Source organism: Scleropages formosus, chromosome 23, assembly GCF_900964775.1.
Source record: "Scleropages formosus chromosome 23, fSclFor1.1, whole genome shotgun sequence".
Lineage (NCBI taxonomy): Eukaryota > Metazoa > Chordata > Actinopteri > Osteoglossiformes > Osteoglossidae > Scleropages > Scleropages formosus.
Window position 1 is genome coordinate 3,972,761 of NC_041828.1, and position 19,849 is coordinate 3,992,609.

At 44.1% G+C, this 19,849-nt stretch overlaps 1 protein-coding gene across 1 annotated transcript; it reads left to right on the forward strand.

Annotated features, from left to right (window-relative positions):
* Positions 1 to 6,021: 6,021 nt before the first annotated feature.
* LOC108938915 (importin subunit alpha-7) lies at positions 6,022 to 17,555 on the forward strand. The gene is made up of 14 exons (XM_018759919.2): positions 6,022 to 6,133; positions 8,634 to 8,767; positions 9,052 to 9,147; positions 9,388 to 9,499; positions 9,628 to 9,722; positions 9,816 to 9,947; positions 10,392 to 10,480; positions 10,944 to 11,043; positions 12,345 to 12,508; positions 12,602 to 12,680; positions 12,789 to 12,914; positions 13,129 to 13,256; positions 13,956 to 14,134; positions 14,256 to 17,555. Exons 1-14 carry the CDS (start codon positions 6,130 to 6,132, stop codon positions 14,441 to 14,443), a joined length of 1,626 nt encoding a protein of 541 aa, XP_018615435.1. The 5' UTR covers positions 6,022 to 6,129; the 3' UTR covers positions 14,444 to 17,555.
* The last annotated feature ends 2,294 nt before the right edge of the window (positions 17,556 to 19,849 follow it).

Below are 19,849 nucleotides of genomic sequence, written 5' to 3' on the forward strand. Positions count from 1 at the left end.
CAGGAAGCAGGAGTTAATCAGAGCGCTGACCATCCCGCAGCCATGTTTGAAGATAAAGAGCTCTCAAAGAAAGGTTAATGTGAAAAGAGCCCCAGCGAAGAGTGGTCTTTCACACTAGTGCCTGCGAGAGGTGGACGGGGTTCCATGATCCGTGATTCAAAGGCAAAAATCTGCCCCAACAGGCAGAGCTCACCGGTGAATGCTCTTGAGCCATGTGACCGAAGAACTGAAACGTGTTCCACATCACAAGCCAGAGAACACAGTCAACGATTCCTCTGCATGGCTGGAGAAAGACAGGAGTCGTTGGCCCTGGCCTACTCGGCGGCCCAGGAGACCCGCCGGTGTGGAGAGAGAGAGACGAGACGAGACGAATGCTGTTTGTTATTCAACCTAATAGCGGTGTTCCATCTCCTTGCTGCAAAGTGTTGAAAAAGGCAGAGGTAGCTGCTCTTCTGGACGCTTCTTGAATTATTCCATGGGCTGAGTTAGCACTCTTGCCCTGAGCCTTTGTTCTTGGTCCTCAGCACTCCACCAAGGTCCCATCTGTCAGAGGTTGCTGCCATGGTTGCCCAGCGGCCAAAAGGAGAATGGCAGGCAGCAGACACAATAGCAAACTGGATCTGTTCTTACTGTGTAAAACATCCCCTGGTGAGAGTTTGTTTCCAGACAATCCATTAGCAGTTGGACAGAATTTTCCAGTAGGGGAATATGGACTCGCAAAGGATGGACTCACTGAGTGCTCAACCTCGAGAGCAGTTGCACAAGCTCATAAAGAAGCTCAGAAAGTGCTCAGCTTCAGGGCCAGGTTGACAAAGTTCTCAACCTCAGAATGTAGACTCATAAGGTGCTCAACCTTCAAGACCAGTCACAGGAAGTCCTCAACCTCTACAGCAGGCTTATAAAACCTTCAGCCCCAGGTCACCTGAAGTCTTCAACTGCAGGACAACTCTCACAAAGGCTTAAGACCAAACTCAGGAGGTGTTGAACTGCAGGACCAATCCCACAAAGTCCTTAACCCCAGGACCACATTCACCAACTATTTGAGACCCATAGGGCCATCACAAGTAGCTGATCAAAAATGATGAACCTGAGACCCAGATCACTTGACTTAACACCCTCACACATATCTTACTCTGCCTAAACCAGGCATTTGCACAATGGCTCTCCTGGCTCAAGGTTTCCACTGAATGGGACTGTAAAATCAAGTGGAGAAGACATGGCAGTGGGGGGGGGCTCCATTTAGTTAACAAAGATGTATTGCATCCCCTTCATCCTTACCCAGAGGCCTTTATTCAGTGCTTTCACAGTCATGATTTAGTGAGAGAATGAAATACTTTATGAGGTTCAAACACACCCCGGCAATCCTTTTTGGAAGCATAATGAGCAGTCGGCACATTCTCATTACCGGCAAACTCTATTGTTTCAACACAGCGGCTCATGCATGTCTACAGCAGAAATGAGTTCGGAAGTGTGCCAGTTCCACTCGTGCCGTACATTTTCTCCGTCGCGTGCTTTCCGGATGTCCAGTAATGCCTTTCTTCGGACCCCAATCTCAAACGTGATTACACTGGCCTCTCCCACAACTGGTGTCCAAAGCTGTTTTCCCAACAGACAAATCCATTTCGCTAATAATTTTGGGAGGCTGAAACCTTGAGAAGCACCACATCGTTACTCTTTTAGGATAGCTGTACATTGGAATGCTTCTCGGGTGTTCGGAGATCTGAAAAGCAGCATTACATTACGTTCCCATACTAGACGGGGGTTGGGTAAGGGTTAAAGTGTCACCTTGCACTTCCTCAGACCCAGGTTCCAATCCCCACTCCTACTGTGGTATCCATGATCAAGGTACTTATCTACAGTCACACAAGGAACTACATCCAGCTGCACAAACAAGTAAATCAGTGTAAGTAGCTTAGTGTATGAACATTAAAGTGCAACTTGTTCTGGAATAGTGTGTCAGATAAAAAAATACTGCAGGTAATAATATATGTAGTATATAAAAATGTTGAGCCTCATCCCACTAAAGAGAGAGAGAGAGAAACTGTCTCAATGGTTTATTAGTCAAAATATTTTGCTGCATAACACTTTTTTGTCTCAGTGATTATCAGTTTTATCCCTTGTTTTATTCTTGAAGTTAAATAATTTAACAGTGAATTCCCTCATTCAAGGTCTCTCCTGGGATTCGAATCTGAACATTCTAACAATAATTGCAAGGCATTAAATGTCATGTTGCTTGCGGCCTTCAGTAATAACTCTAACATTAACTTGCAAAAGATTGATGGAGTGGCATCCTATCCAGGGTGCGCTCCACCTTACAGATAGCACTTACGGGACAGAAAAACTGCATGTTCCCCCATTCAGTTCGCTGCTCTTTCCGGACTTTCAAAAGGCCGGTTAAAGTAAATCTGGCAGGAATTCCCACAAGGAGGGAGGAAAATCACAGTCAACTGGTCTTATGAGGACAGATTCAGCAGAGTTCATTAACAATCCCTTAATCCATGATTTTTTCATTCTTAATAAGCATTTACATAATAAACTGACACACACAGAGAACAAATATTATCTGTCCTGCAACTGAAATTTATTATACATGTCCTGTTTTGCATTAACATTCCGTTTAGATCTTTGAGAAATTGTAAGCAACGACTCCTTTATTATTCCTTAAAGAAATGAATTACATTAAAATTATTTATTGTTTACTAATTGGTTGATTGATAGCAAAATATTGATGGATATTTAGAAAGGGATAAAAGACATTGACCTCTGAGTAACCTGCGCCTGCAGTTTTGCTACGGTTTAGCGTAACAGTTTTCCGTGTGTCATTTTCCCTCCGTTTTCATTTGAGGCCAAATGATGGGGCCTGATGATGACAATTTCCTCTCTGAATAACTTTAATTTTAGAAGTGCTTTCTGTACATGTAGCGTTTTATTGCCATTTGCTATTAATTGTGTTTGTTCAAGGCGTTAAGAGCAGTTCAATTTTTTTTCCCCCAGCAGCCACAATCATACCGCAGAAACAACATGAAACGCAGCAGCGAAACACAATGAGCACAATCTCCAGTCGAGCAAAAATTTGTCCCCAGGCCAAGCCAGAAAAATTCCCTCACAAATTAAATGTCTTATTAAAATGACTCTTGGCATGCAGTGTTTTGATAAGGACCAGCAGAAGGATTTAGGTTGAAGGCTTTTTGTGTACCGTGAGCTGACTTAAATGGACTAGTCTTCAGGTTTAATCTCACGGTATCTGGCCATCCCCTCGCTTCCTGGTGCGGGCAGAATGCACTGCTGACAAAAACAAAGTGCAACGTTGGGGAAGGTCCCTGCGGCTGCTTTCCAGGGAGAAATCTTTCATGAGTAGGGCTGGAAAAGCGAGCCAACGGCACACCTTTCGAGGGAAACGAATGCCTGTCTAAGGTGTCCCACGCAAGTCGTCGCCTCCGCAGCCTCCGCCTGGCCTCGGATTTGCGGCCTGAATCGGAGGGTACGGCAGGGCTGTCGTTGTCCTCTGAGGGTCGCAGGAGGTGTGCACCATCATGTCAGTAGCTCATGAGTTGCTGGTACAGCGAGGGCAGTACTACCCCATGTACCCTCAAGGCCGTTCCCAAACCATGAACGCTAGGAAAGAGCTGAAGGTTGCGTGGCTCTCCAGGTATCCAGGATCACATATAGCCATCATTAATCTGACCGCGCACCACCGAGGCCTTATCGGCCAATGTAAAAATCCAACAATTTCAGTAAACACACCCTAATGCTGGCTCTGCGTCACCGAAATACACCGAGGTGCTGTAAGTTTGCCCGGCAACTTGGTTTAGTATCACATAACTCTCCTTCTAAGGCTCCTTTAAGAGTTACCAAAGCCTCTGAAGTAGAGATCCCTTGCTGAGAAACAAGAAGCTAAGGTTTCATTTTATTATATAACCTGATAGGTCCAGGCTTCTCTCCGTAGGACTCTTTTTCACACCTTTATGCCTTTACACAGTTTTCAGAACGAGTTCACGTTGGCACCTTACCTCAAGCTGACAACACGCTTCCAAGGGCCGAAAATGCGGAAGGCTAGGGTTTATGCAAATTTTCCACAACTTTCCGGTCACTTCATTCAAGACACAACCACCTGCTGCTCCAGGCCTCCTCAAATTGGTGTTCTCCAGCTTCGCTCAGCAGACTAACTTGAACCCGGTCGAACGGCCACTCTCACTCACAGCAGGACATGGAAACTGAACTGGCAGCAGCAACGCTTGCTTTCTTATCGCACTTTATGAAAAAAATAAAAGTTTCCGTCTTTTTATATCACTGAAACATAGATACTTGCAAAATGCCGTGACCTTAATCCGACCCCTGACCTGTATGCTAGACGCGCAAGATGTGTGTACCACCTGAGTCACTCTATGTTGCAGTCTTGAATGCATCTGCTGTCTCTCCCTGTTGTGTTTTTTTAATAATCTGTTCCCTCTGAGCAGTGACAGATGGAAACTCATGTTCATGTCCTCCTTCAGTGTCTGGCTCCTACTATACAGTAAGTTTCTATTGGGTCTTCAAGAGGAAGCTCTATACAATGTCGACACCCTGTGGTCATTTTGTGCAAATGCACCAGCAGACATTTTGCCCAAGACCAACAGCAGCCTCTCTTGATGAGGGTGTTGATACAATCAGATTAAATTTGGATTCATAAACGGCTCGTGAGCGCAATGAAGTCACTGAGCGGCAATTAATCCCGCCACTGCGAAGCTGCCCATGCACATTGAGCTGGGGAGATTGCAGTCGTCCGGCATCACTGCCGCAGGATGGTGGACAAAGACCAGCAGGACACCCCCGGTGCTGCCAGCTCCGCCACCTGCAGAAACTCTTTTAAAAGCAATGACTCTCACATCAGGACACCTCTTCCCTTCTTTACAGTTTATTGCGTGATTACTCAGCCGTTCACCACGTTTTCCATCTGTGTTTTTGCGGCCTGCTGCAGCGGATCCCATTTTCCCTCCATTTCTTTATTTCCCACCTTTCATTGAGCCACACGTGGGTCCCGCTCTTTTGGGTAGCATTCAGGTGGCACCCAAATTGTACTCCTGCTGTGAAAATCCAGGTACCCATCATCAATAGCTCTCAGTTCAGTCCGGAGCCTTTAATAAACAATTAATACCTAATGTTCACTGATGTTCCTTTTTTTGTTAATTGATTGGGTTTCAGTGTTCATTAGAGATCAGTGTTCCTTGTTGCTCTGAGCTCTTTTCCTACTATGCGTGTTTAATAATTTGACCATTTTTTTTAACTCATAAACGGAGAGAAATAAGAAATTGGTTCATGATCACCAGCTTCACAAAGTGCCAACATTAAGCAGGCCGCAGAGATGTATATACCATGTTTTTACCCTTAAAAATTGTGATAATTGGAAAATTGTATGTTTTTTAAGAATCGGGCCACGTGAATCGTGATCCAAAAAAAAAAACACCCTCATGGAACAGTATCCACCCGCCTTAATAAAAAAAATTAGAAGACAGAACAAAACTTACCAAAAACATAATAATTTATCGCGAGTAAAAGGGCCGTTTGCGACACTTTGTTCGTTCGTTTCATACAAAACAAGCGCTTCGAATCACAGCCTCATTCTGCGCTTTTCTTTACTGGCGTGGCTGGGGTAACTTTTTTTCTTTTTTTTTTTACAGTTGTACCACTTTATTAAGCCAAGTTTAACTATAAAACAGCCGAAATATTAAGAGCTCAAAAAAATTAAACGTTAAATAAAAATGCCAGAAATTCAACCACCACGGCGTGTGGAGGCGTATTTACACATAGCGTTCCCCTATTTATTCGACGCATAATTGCAACGCGCGTTGCAGCACAGTTCGCTACATTTTCGTTATATTCACCGAGAATGTATGGCATTGATTTACACTGTTTTCACCGGCCGAGTTCGCTCGGGAGGCTGTGCATAATTACACAACGCGTTTGTCGCCCTGGAGGCGGAACTCCCGGACTGTATTAACATTGTCCCTCCGCCGTCGCCGTACTTCTCCGACATATTGTCTGCGGACAGCAATTTCTGGAACGCAGTGAGCGAACCGGGATTAGCGTTTAAATATCAAAGGGAAGGAAAGTACTGCGATTTACCGACATACACCGGATAGAGCAGGAACAATGGGTGAGTTGTGCGCATAGCTCTTAAAACTAGCGGCTTTCGTCGCGTTATAAGCGGATGGTTTAGTTTGGAAACCGCGCTCATTTCGCGCTTGGCAGCGAGCCGTCGGTGCTAACAGCTAACTAGCGTTAGCTAGCGGCTCGCCGGCTAAATAACACCTTCGTTTTGCATCTCGAACCCGCGCCTGTGGATTGACTTGCTCGCAAATTCAATGTATTGACACGCAGGGCTTTGCGGGTGGAGTAAATTGCCGCGACGCGAGTAGAAACGAGTGGTGCCTGGACGAGCGGCTAGTACTAGTAGTAGTAGTAGTTACTAGCTACGTAACGAAAGTGAGCGTCCGTGTCTGAAACATACTCGCTGCTCCTCTTCGTCGTTACTTGTCTTCGGAGCCTGGTAGTGAGGCGCGTGTGTGCAGCACGAGAGCAACGTTCCAGCCCACGAGTGTTTGAACGGAGAGAGACAGTAAGTGAGTGTGCGCTGCGGACACCCGTGCCGTGGAATCATTACGGTAACGGGTCGGTGTCCCGGTTCGGCCCGGTTTAGCGGACCCTGAATGAATACACTGCACAGGCCAGGGTGTGTCAGTACCGGTTGTGTACACACAACACTACAAGTTGATGGTGGGACTGGGCTGAGCAGCAAGGATGAAGGAAGACAGTGCGCGCTCTCTCTCTTTCTAGGACAAACTTGTATCTGGTTTTTGGACCCAGTGCAGTGGCAGCATCGGGGGTAAAGTTGTGGTAAATCTGGGTATCTGTCTAAAATGGCGATTAGCTCCGTCAATGATCCTGTGGGTCTGTAGGTGTTGAACTTGGCCTGGACATATGGAGTCCTCTCCATCCATGTTGATCCTCATTCATCAGACCAGTTTTAGTTTACCGTGTAATTGTCATAATGAAGTAACATCCAAATCGAGGCGTTTGATAAACTCTTTAAAAGCTGTGTTAAATAGCAGTAAAAGCTTCTGGGGGGTTAATCCGTAGGGTAAATGGACTTAAAAGTGGAGTAACCAACAGGGTTGCTGTGTAAAGTATGTTTGAATGGTAGGTATGTAGAATATACACACACACACACACGGTCAGGTGGCTCCTACCTCTCCTCATGAAGATGAAGCCAAGTCATTGCTGCCTGCCTGTCTGTCCAAAATAGTCCCCGGGGGGGTGACGCTGGTCACTGCTCTATTTGTGATGCCCATGTGACGCTGCACTATAACAGGGGTTGTTGCTAAGTGCATTGGCTGACACCAGGCGTGTTGCTTCCTCAGTCCCGCGCCGTGACGGTGCAAGGCGCTACGTTCAGATCGGCTGGCTCCTTCGGGTCCGCGGACAGGCCCTTCCGTTGTTCCTTTGATACGTTAGGTCCGGAACCCGTATATAACGGAATGTAATCGTTTCCTCTCGTGCCTGGCGGAGGAACGTAGCGGAACAAATTAAGCAGCCCGGTTCCATTTTTATTCGTAAGCCCTCGGCTTTGCCATCTGGCAACAGCAGAAAGGACACGGACTCGGAGCTGGTTTGTTCCCACCCAGCATTTGTTCCTGGAGAGGTTAAAAAAAAAAAAAAGCTTTTCTCTTAATGTGATTTCAGCTACATGATGTTCCTGAAGTGTTGCGTCTCGTATGTTGCTCCTGCAGCGTGGTGTTTATCGATGTGCTGAAATTTGGATTTGGAGAAACTATGGAACCATCCAAAAAGCCCTAAGGCTTTGTACTGTGTGTAATGACCATATTGATTTTACCATGGTATTCTTGCACTTTTCCTGTCCTCTTTGGTATTGGCTTTCCTGGATGCCAGCCTCTGGGACTGCTCCAGGGGTGTGCCCCCCCCCCCGTCCACAGTGACTCAGGACCCATGAGGTGTGCAGCAATGCACAAATGCTGAGAGTGGGCAGTTTGTGCACCGCGATTAGCTCCTGAATAAGCGCGTTTGTTCTGTCAGCCCCCCCCTCCAAAACAACATGCTTGTTGCCTGCTGCGGGAGGGGCTGGGAGTCAGCATCTGCCCCCAAGCGGGGAGTATGGGGATGTACATGCAGAGCAGCAGGCGGTGTGTCCATGGCTTAAACACGCTTGACACAGTTTCTTCTGTTTTAACCGTTTTCTGTGTGATTTAATGCTGCTCTCAGTTGTACAGTTTGTAGCCAGCCTGTTACATCCCATAATCCCCGCTGCATTTAAGGTGGGTTTTGTCCGGATTGTCCCATTCAGAGCCTTTGGAGAAGGCCAATTGGCACATGCATTCCCATCTTGTGTGTCTGAAAGGGCTGAGGTGGAGTACTGTCTGGTTGTCAGTGTTGTTGGTCAACTCTCATCTTTGCTGATGTTTTGTTAATCAGACAGAATGAAGGATTGGGTTTGTCAGAGGAGCAGTGTACCTTTCTGTCACTTCCAGAGATGAAATCAGTTTGGGATCCAAGTTGCCATTCCTGTTCGTATTGAACTGTAAGGAACTGCAACAGCTATATAGTGCTCTATTGAGATGAGACATTTAATTTTGCTGCAGAAACCACAACAAGCCCTGCAAAGGACAACTACAGGATGAACCGCTACAAGAACAAGGCATTGAACCTGGATGAAATGCGGCGGAGGCGGGAGGAGGAGGGCATCCAGCTCAGAAAGCAGAAGCGGGAGCAGCAGGTAAAGCGAGATGGTAGCTTTGGGGCACCTGTAGCTCCCCTCCTCTTGTCTGCCCTTTAAGTGGGTTACACGTCTCTGGATTTCCCATCGGCCCACTTTAGGGCTTGCCTGACTGTCTTGTTGGGCTTGAGCAGCTTTTTCGGAAGTCATTCACTTTTTTTTTTTTTTTTTTTTTTTTTTTTTTTTCCTTCGCTGCTACCATATTACAACGAATAATGGGGAAGGCTCCAGCTCCTTGTCTGGTGGATGTGTGTGTCCTGATGGTCACTTCTTCTGGTTGGTAGCTTTTCAAGAGGAGAAATGTGGAGATGCTGAATGAAGAGGCGAGCATGTTGGACAGTCCAGTGATGGACTCCTTCTTCAGTTCCCCCACCACAGGGGTGAGTGTTTCTGTACTCAGTGGGGAGTATGAACAGGCAAGCCCAACCTTTTTTAATTCATTAAATTGTCAGATTCTGGTTTTGACCTCATTGTTGAAGTTCTGAACCCCTTAGGGTGTCCAACACCGTCAGTGTAGTTGACTGGTGTTAGCCATGTGGCTGCTCCAGTGTCATCTGCTTCTTTTGAGGGCATAAGTTGATTACCATTCCAAATCAACAACGGTGTGTCATCTTTTGTAGGTGTCATTTCAGGAAGGGGTCATCACAAGGGACATGGTTGAAATGTTGTTTTCAGAAGATGTGGAACTCCAGCTTGCTACAACGCAGAAGTTCAGAAAACTCTTGTCAAAGGGTATATAACTTTTTAAGTTTATGAGCTCACTGGTTAAGTGCCCCTTTCTTCCACTTTGAGTGTTAGTGGCATCTGAACCAGTTAATCCGCTGCTTTTAATGCAGTTTTGTCTGAATCTTCCTCTACAGAGCCCAATCCTCCCATCGACGAGGTCATCAGCACACCCGGGGTTGTGGAGAGGTTTGTGGACTTCCTAAAGAAAAGCAACAACTGCACACTACAGGTGAGACAAAGCGCCTGTGACATTGTGTCAAATGGGGGATGGCAGCTCATGGTAGCAGGTCTGGAACCTGAGGCATTCTGTGTCTGTCTATAGTTCGAGGCAGCCTGGGCATTGACCAACATCGCCTCGGGGACATCCCATCAGACCAAGATCGTGATCGAAGCTGGAGCAGTGCCTATCTTCATAGACCTGCTCAACTCCGATTTCGAAGATGTGCAGGAACAGGTATCCCATCCTGTTCCTCTGTGAATCAGACTTGATGCCACTGAGTTTGCAAAGAGATTTACATCAACAGACTGAATGATGGTACTGTTTACTTCTATGAAAACAATGTATTTTAAAGATCTCAATCTATTACTTATTGTCATGTCCTGCTGAGATCAAGCAATTTGTTTTTATCTACTCTTGGACATATTTCTGTCAGGATTAATAATGCTTTTGTCTGTCTAATGTAACTTGGATGACATTCCATGATAGCATGTTTGTGAGTGGGACCTGGATAACGTCATAGATATTATAGAAATGCATTCAGAACCTTTTATCCACTGGGTTTCAGCATGATGTAGTGGGCCTGTCTTTACTTCTTGAATCCATGTGTATTGAGCTGTGCGCTGGCCATTACAGGTGGTTTGCAGTTACGAAATGTCCTGTGAACGTTGTCTCTCCTAGGCAGTTTGGGCTCTTGGGAACATCGCAGGAGACAGTGCCGTATGCAGGGACTACGTGCTAAATTGCAACATCCTCCCACCACTTCTAATGTGAGTGCTAAAGACCTTTGCGCATGTGCAAGCGCATATATACGCGCACACTTGGGACACCAGTTTCATTGGATGCGTGTGGCCTCTGGTATTTATCCATATTGCCAGTGCAGTTCTGCTATGAGTGTTGTGTATAGCAAGTTTCTGCTTAACCTGTTCTAGCCTTCTGTGAAATCGTGATTTTTCCATGAAGGTTTTGTTTTCCTAGAATCCTCCCAATCCATAAGATTTAGGAACTTGAGGGATAATAAAGAGCACAGCTTGTGATGTTAAGGAAAAAAATCCTTGACATGTAACAGTTCTGTTGTAAGGGTAAAAGTGCTTCATCTTCTGACTGTATTGGTGTCTTTTTGCATTTGTCTGAATGTGGATTAAGAATTAAGGCTACAGTTACTAATGTGTTTTTTTTTTTTTTTTTTTTTTTTTTTTTTTTTTCCCCTCTCCTCTCTCCTCCCCCCCAAAGGTTGTTGACCAAGTCCACCCGGCTGACAATGACCAGGAATGCAGTGTGGGCGCTGTCCAATCTGTGCCGGGGGAAGAGTCCACCACCAGACTTTGAGAAGGTAACCTGTACCTGCTATACTGTCTTCTCATGTAAAACAGGCACCTAGTTGCTGTCAAGTGGAAATGTTTGACTTGTGAGGTTAATGTCAGTATGGAGACATTTCAGTTTTGCGAATACTTTTCTGCTTTAAATTTTGTGTACATCTAGACAAGCTCTGCAAGATGTGCTTTTCTGTCTCATTAGTAGTTGCTGTTTCACATGAATGCACAGATTCCTGAAGTGCCTGTAGGGTTTGTTTGCATCAGGTCCTTATTAACCAAGTTTTGTTACACGTGTTAACTTTCTTAAAATACAGAAGGTCCCCGACTTGGCAGTCTTCACTTAACAGACTTTGCCGTTGTATTTTTTCATTGAAGGAAAGCTAGCTTACCAGTTCGAATTGCACTGCAACAGATGGTGGGTTGTAAACTGTACAAGCTGCCGTACATTTTTTTCAAAAGACTGCAGAAGGTGTGAAAGAAGGAGAGAAGGTGAACATATTAAATCCTATGGCTTCTATACATGCCATTTCTCTGCAGTGAAGAAAATGCTGCGCCTCCATCCTGTATGTCCATGTAAAACCTCTTGTTTTCAATCAACACACACCTGTATGCACTTCAAGATGAATACAAGATTCATATTCAAGATAAATGATTTTTTCAACTTTATTATGATTTTTTTTTTTAATGCTTGTATTAGACATTTGAACTTAGTGTGATGGATGGGGTAAGAAAAAAGGAATCTCTGTGCTAACCACAGTTCTTTATCATACTTTTTTTAAATCACGGGTCATAAATACACTAGAATCTCCAGGCATGTAGAGGAGCCCCCCAGCCAAGAGACAGTCTGCTGCGCCACTCTTTCCCGTCCAAAAAGGCCCATAGTTCAGCCCCTTCGTGGAGCTCTCCAGGCTCCTGGTATTTTTATATGTTCATGTAGCAGATGTTTTCCTGCTTTGTAATGTGCACTTTTGTTTACTTTGAGCTGTACTTCACCAGCAGACAGAGGTACAGAGACGCACAGTTCTGAGTCCAGTCACTCGGTATAGTAACACCTTTTTGCCAGTACATCTTAGCTGCTTATGGAATTGGTAAGGAGCACCTGGTCAGCAGTCAGCTTAGTGTTACATTCAACTTAACCATTCAAGTGCCATACATTCTGTCCAAGTTCAGTGTTGCTCAGCTCAATCTCGCATAAGATCATAAGGACCACCTGTATTTAAGTCACAGAACCCTCTTCATCATCAATGTGGTATTTCTCTGACCTTTTTGTAGTCTGTTTTCATTTTCATTTTTTTTTTTTAAAACACTTTTTGCACAGGTGTCACCTTGCTTGCCAGTGCTGTCGCGCTTACTCTTCAGCAGCGACCCAGACCTCTTGGCTGATGCATGCTGGGCCCTGTCCTACCTCTCCGATGGGCCAAACGAGAAGATCCAAGCAGTCATTGACTCCGGTGTCTGCCGGCGTCTGGTGGAGCTGCTGATGTAAGGAGTCAGTCGATAAATGTGTTTTTACCTGATGTTTGTGTACAGTTCTGTGGATGTTGATGCCCCTTCCTTTTTCCATCTGGCATGTAGGCACACGGACCACAAGGTGGCGTCACCAGCTCTTCGAGCAGTGGGGAACATTGTCACAGGGGATGACATCCAGACACAGGTGTGTTCTCGCATTTGGTGCAAGTGCAGCGAGTAGCTTACTTTTATGGGAATGTGCTCAGGATCCTCAAATCTCTCCCAATCACCTATATTTCCATTTTTGGCCCAGGTGGTGCTGAACTGCTCCGCCCTACCCTGTCTCCTGCACCTGTTGAGCAGTTCCAAGGAGTCGATCCGTAAAGAGGCCTGCTGGACCATTTCCAACATCACAGCAGGGAATCGGGCTCAGATACAGGTACCACGGGCCGATTAAGCGATGCATTCATTATTTTATACAGTTTGTCCTACCGTGTTCCCCCCACCATTCTCAGACTGCTTTAGAGACTAGGTATTGTGGAGACATCCCTGTCAAGTTGAACCGCCCATTTGGTGCTCAGCATTGGCTTCTGGCCACCTTAGATTTCATGATGACCTTTACCTGGTTGAATTGTTTTTTTATACTTTTCCAGACTGTAATAGATGCCAACATCTTCCCTGTGCTGATCGACATCCTGCAGAAGGCAGAGTTCCGCACAAGGAAGGAGGCAGCATGGGCGATCACAAATGCAACGTCAGGTGGTACACCTGAGCAGATCAGGTGAGCACTTCAAGGGTTATGAGTGGCGTGAGTCTAAACAAGGTACAGCCTTTGTACTTAATGCACATTTGGTCATTTATCCACTTTTGTTGTTTTTGAACATACAAAAGCTGTCAAAGCTGCTCAAGTTAGAGAAAATGAATGTTATTGTAATTATGTGGCACAGACCACAGGAGCTGTAAAGGTTGTGAAAGAATGCCTGAGGTCTCCACACCATCTTCTGGTCTTCAGAATCACTATAATCTTCAGATGCTGCTTTGATGCCAAGTCCTCTGTTCTCCGTTTGTTTTCCTTTCCTCCATCTTCAGCCTAGCTATAAACATGGCCGAAAGGGACCTCGGGTCTAGAGATTACAGCGTTCTGTAATTGTATACAATCCGAACTTCTGAAGATAACTTCATAATTGTAATGACTCAGATTCTGCAGCTACAATCTTTGGTATCAGATTTTAGTAGATATACCAATAAGTCACATTTTAGTCAGTGGCATGTGAATTGTCATCCCCAAAGGGTGATCAGTTCTGGTGTTGCTCTGCAACACACACTGCTTTTACTTTAGCACGGGGAAGACACAAACAGTTGCACCAGGGGTCTACGTTACTGTGTAGAGTTCTTCAAGGCTGACTTTGCCAAATGGGGTTTAGTTTGATTCCAGGTACTGTTATCTTAACGCACTCCTTTCCGTTGTACCTTTCCACAGGTACCTGGTGAATCTGGGCTGCATCAAGCCCCTGTGTGACCTGCTCACAGTCATGGATTCCAAAATCGTCCAGGTGGCCCTTAATGGGCTGGAGAACATCTTGCGTTTGGGGGAGCATGAAGCGAAGCAGAGTGGCAGTGGTATCAACCCCTACTGCAGTCTCATTGAGGAGGCCTACGGTACATTCCTTTGCATGGAACCCCAGTAGATCTCTAAACCAAAGACCTTTAGACCTTTTTACTTTTTTCTCCTTGGGATAGCCTATATAAATCAATTTCATGGTTCTTGTTCCTCACCCAGGTTTAGATAAGATTGAGTTCCTGCAGAGCCATGAGAACCAGGAGATCTACCAGAAGGCATTTGACCTCATTGAGCGCTACTTTGGCGTGGAAGAGGATGATGCCAGCCTGGCACCGTCGGTGGATGAGGCCCAGCAGCAGTTCCTTTTTTCCCAACAGGAGGCACCCATGGAAGGCTTTCAGCTCTAGTAACCCCATCGCACCTTCTCTCCACCCAATCAGAAAATGTCACACAGCCAGGCCCCGGGAACCGAGAGATGTTTACCAGCCAGACACGACCCGGATGAGCACTGCAGGCCCAGCCACTAAGATAAGATAAAGTGGACACCACCTTTGTTCCTCAGCTGAATATATGCATTTATTTTTATTTATTATTTCTGGGTTAGAATTTTTTTTGGGTTGGGGGGCTGCATGAGGTTTAAGCATTCCAGCATTATGAAAACTGTCATGCTATCAAGCATTTTTCCCTTTTTAGTAAACAAAGTAGCAAAGATATATTTTTTTGAACAGCGTCACTTACTAAACATTCATAGGAACATTAATCAAGACTTTTGAAAAAAGAGCTAAACATATGTGTTACACTGAAGCTTTTTTTTTTTTTCCCCCCCTCCCTTTGTAAGATACCATGCCTTGCTCCTCTCCCCCCCCCCCAGTACTGTTTTTTTTTCTTTGCTTGATTTTCTTTTTTCAGTGCTACAATTATTATTCAGGGGCCGGGGTTTCAGGTGAATCGGGTTATTTCGGTAGCTCGAAGGAGCTGGTTGTATATATCTCATAAATGTCTGACTTTAAAAGGATATAAATAGGTTAGTGACCTGAACTGAGGCTGTAATAACTAGTGATATTTGTTGTGTGCTGTCTTACTAATAACCATAAAAACCGAAGGTATAAAATCCATTTCATAGATATTCATAAATGGGTACACGTGGGGGGGGGCCCTCACAGCCTTCAATAAGGAAAAACTAAAGTTCTTTAATTGAAATATATATGCATATTAGTCTTAATTGGTTCTGTGGCTAGTTGTGCCCCCCCCATATTTTTACCCAGTGTAAATAAAATGGCAGTAGTGTGTAATCCAGGGGCTCTAGTACCCTCCCCACCCCCCACCAACCCCAGCTTTAGTGCGTTGGTCCCTGCATGGTTTTGCATATTACCAGCTGTCACGTGACTCTTTGCTTGGAAAACATGCGGAGGCGACAGTGACATCGCCCCACCTACGTATATAAGAAAGACTAATTCCTGTGAGCAGCGAGGCCAAGAGTTTCTCACCTTTAAATGGGTAAGGATGACAGACCATTACTGTGTGGGGTTCTTCTGTTTTTGTTTGCATTTTCATTGCAGAATCACTTAACTATACTGCTAAAGTATGAGGCTTCTCATGTAGCTTGTAGCCTCCATGTAGGATAGAGCCGTAGGGAATATATGGGGCTGAGGAAAACCACCTCGAGTGGAATTGAGCTGTTCACCACTGAATCCATTCATAATACTCTAGTGGTGGTGCAATGAAAGAGTTTGAATGCAGGACACCTGTTGATTCTTAGTCCAAAAGCAGTGTTGCATTCAAGCCGTTATCTGAATATGAATGAAGAACACGGTTGCATAAGGTAGTTTTAATGCAAACCACTGCTTTTTTGACTTTTTTTTTTTTTCTTTGCTTATTCTCCCTTGATTAAAGCTTTGCCATATGTAGTTTTTTTTTTTTTCTCCCTTCTCCTCCCCCCTTCAATATATCATTTTCCTGTTTTGTCTTGCTGAAGGCAGCCAAGATTTGGTGAGGGGAAAGTTGTTTTGTGACAGATATAACAGAGAAGGAAAAAAAAAAAAAAAAAAAAACTGGGGGGGGGAATGCACACACCAGTTGTACACACCAGTTGCACACATGCATAGGAGACCAGCAGACACATAACACACTTATCCTTGCAAGGTTTACACAACACAAAAGAGGAAAATTGCTTCCATAATCTGTCCTCAAAGGGACATCTTTGCCTGGCTTTTTGTTCTGTTCCTTGTTTAACCTTTAGCTGTCTGTCTGCCCGCCCTTGACCAGTTCTAAGTTCTTTGATATAGATTTGCCTTGACTTTCTGCCATATTCTGAGATTATTTGACTTCAGGGGAGGGGGGAGAGGTATTTCGTATCAGGGAATTACAAAGGGAAAAAAATAGGGTTTTTCCTGTACTAAAAAAGGTTTAGTGTAGTGTTCCCATAGTTACCTCTCAAACTGTGACTGTCTTGGATTTTGTATTACAGAGGGAGTGCAGTCCTCATATCTCCTGGTATTATGGAAGCTTTTTTCTCTACCTCACAACCATACAGACTCGAGTCAGTGGATGCTTTGTGAGATTGAGCAGTTGGGGTCTTTTCTGAGTGGGTGGGACGGGACGGGGTGGACGGTTCAAACACTGGTTGATGTGACTTTGACTGACGGGAGTTTCGTGTGAAAGGAACTGTCCTGTGCTCTGTTCGCCTCAGAGCTGGTGGCGTTCATTCTGCAGTCGATGGGTTCCACACACAAGTCAAACCGGCTGCTGCATGGACGTGCCTCGTGAGCCAGGGAGCGTACACACCTTCCCTTTTCAGCTTGCCAGTCGATCGCTTGCAGCTAGACAGTTGATTTGCTAACCCCTCTTTTCTGTTTGAGTTGCCGATACCAAACCAAAATGCTGGTGACCCAGCACTCGCCAGCACCCTGGAGGACAAGTTGATTCCGTGGGTTAAACGATCCCAGAATTCCCTACTGTCAGCCATATTGAACCGGCAAGCTCTGGGATAGAAGTGTTGTCACGATGCCCTATGAGCGGCTCTCGGAGAAACTTAATTATTTCACATTGGAATTTTTTGTATTACTATTAGCAGAAACAGTATTCTATTTAACAATGATTTAAAAATAGCAGAACCAGAGTTGTACGGCTTTGTATCCACAGAAGGACTAGTCTGAGGGGTATAATTTGGAACATCAGAGCCTCAGACAAGATGAATCACCTGATTGTTTGTTTGGTACAAGCACAATGTGTGGTGTCGCTTTCCCTCCATTTTCTTTTTTAAGCCCCCTCCCCCTTTCAGTGAAATCCAAAAATGACACTATTTGAATATGGTAAATTCAGTTGCACGTTTGCCCTTATAGTGTGAAGTGTCGGTTTGTTTTTGTTTCGCTTCCCCTTGCCTGGTCCTTCTCCTGGAGCAAAGAGTTCTTCCTGGTCCTGATTCCAAACCTGCCACCATGAGCTGAGGTTTCTGTGCTAACTATGCAAAATGGGAGTGAGGCTCTTCTACTGTAGCCACCCATCTATACTTTTTTTTTTTTTTTTTTTTTTTTTTTTTTTTTTTTTTCCTCTCCCCCTCCCCTAAACCCCTTTTGAACCAGTGTGTATAGTGTGTATGGCAATCTCTGTATAGTTTCTTTTTTAACCCTCCTGATGAACGTAATTTGATTTCAATTAGGTTTGTCGGACTTGTCTGTCTCTTTCTTTCAAGCAGCAATGTAAGCTACCCAGAACAAGAGCTGCAAAATAGGCACAGGGCTGAAAGAAGGGAGAAGCTGGTGAAGAACTCTTAATGGTGTGAGAGTGACAGTGAGGACGTGCCATTTCAAGCTCTTTCAGCATCTTGTTCCATTTTATAATTTTCTTTACAAGACCAATGGGATAAAGAGTGGATCAAACAAATTAAAAAAGCAATTAATGCACTCTTATTCACTAAAGTGCCAATCCGACCAATAAAGACTTGAGGGTGATTTGCATCATCTGTCTTTATGACTTCTTGTGTTTTACTTGAATGTGCACAACATATGTGCATTGCTGCTTAATTTCCTTACCTGATGATAAAGTTTACCTGAAATCACCTGCTACAGTTTCTATAAAGAGCGGTAGCATTCTTTACTGTTTGTGCACTAAATTCGTTTATTGGGTCAGAATAGAGGAATTATTTAACCATTTAAGGTGGAATTGTTCTTATTTCCTTATTTATTTTTATTGGGCTAGTCTTTTTTTTGACATTTGCCAGACCGAAGCCAATACTGTTTGTGTTTGTGTTCAGTTTTTTTTCCTTTTTTTTTTTCTCCCCCCTCCCCATGTATAAAAATGTAATATTCTGGAAGCAAATATGCAACAATGCAAGCTCTTGCATGTCAGAGCCCCTCTGTCAGGCCTTGCCCAAACTGTGCCATGTCCCGTAGAGAATTGCATGGATTGCAGTCTGTCTTCTTTAGTTACCCAATTGCAGAGGATGACTCATGAAACACTGTTGCATATTTGCATAACCTGGTCATTTGGGGTTAACATGTTCACGGACATCACCTGCCAAGCTTGAACTCAGGAGCCAAATGGTTGATGGTCCTTGTTAGCCTCATGTCTCCACCAAGAATAACTATCCAAAAAAAAAATCACACAGACACTGAAATGACCCAACTCAATTGACTGTTTTAATGTCAAAACACCAGAAGGCCACTTGTATTGGTTCATTTTTTTCCTAAATTACCAGCTTTATTTAATTCTTTTCATGTCAAAGTAGCATGGTCTACGGTGTGCTATGCTTGGCATGTAGGAGGCAGTGATGAAGGTTTTGTGTGTTTTACCTTCTGAATTTACACAGCTCAGACTAGGCATTAAGCTCATACAGCTACATGAGTCTCTTGAAAATACTGGCTCTTTAGGCTTACCAGAAAATTCACCTTTGTGTAGTCTGTTACACAAATGTCAATGTCCCTCTCTCCCCCCCAATGATGTAGTTGCAATGACTTCTGGGAGGTGCTGAAAATGTCTCATGTCTATGACTTTCTGCTGTCTAAAGAAAATTTTCTTCTAACTTGTCTTCCGTCCTGGATCCTGTAAGGTTTGAAACTAATCCACTGCAGAGAGATCCATCTTTTTGTCTTGATCCAAAATTTCTAATGATGGTCTACGAGTTCTTAGCGCTGACCACAACTATGTTTACATTTCAAAATGTTTGTATCATATCAATATGTATAAAAAAAAAAAAAAAAAACTTCTATTTAAACAACTGGACAGCCCATAAACTTTGTTCTGGTCCTCTGATATCTTCCTTTTTCTAGTTTTATTTATTTTGATGTCTTGCTCTCGCCCATGTTCCTTTGCGACTGACTTGACTTTACCGACAGTATGAATGAGAGACGACGAACTGATGTACACATACGGAACATGATACACAAACATGAACACTGATAAACATAAATGCTGAATGATTAACAAATGGGAATACAAATTTTGTCAGCATTACAAATTATGAACAATAAAAATGAATCCTGTTGCAGATGATGTGGTTTTTTTTTTTTTTTTTTTTAAACCTGCAAGCTTTTAGAGGTGGTTGACTACAACTTCTGAATAAATGTTCAAAACCCCTTGCACCACATGCAGTCAGTAAGGACTAGTCGTCATGTAATAAAAATATTGAGCTACCAAAAATAAGGGTTAGTTCCCACTGTGTAGGTACTTGTTGAAAGTTGTAAAATTACAAGGAAGCTGAAACTTCTAAGGAAGTTGGGTTACCTTGTTATATAGTGATTTAGGTGACACTTTTCTTCTAAGTTACTTATAAGGGAAGGTTTGTATCCTAACCTACTTAAAATTATTTACCTATT

Excerpts from the sequence above, each read along its gene's own strand:
- LOC108938915 (XM_018759919.2), top strand. Across the intron at positions 12,681-12,788 it reads GGGATGACATCCAGACACAG|GTGGTGCTGAACTGCTCCGC; the intron begins GTGTGTTCTCGC and ends TTTTTGGCCCAG. Across the intron at positions 13,257-13,955 it reads GGTACACCTGAGCAGATCAG|GTACCTGGTGAATCTGGGCT; the intron begins GTGAGCACTTCA and ends ACCTTTCCACAG.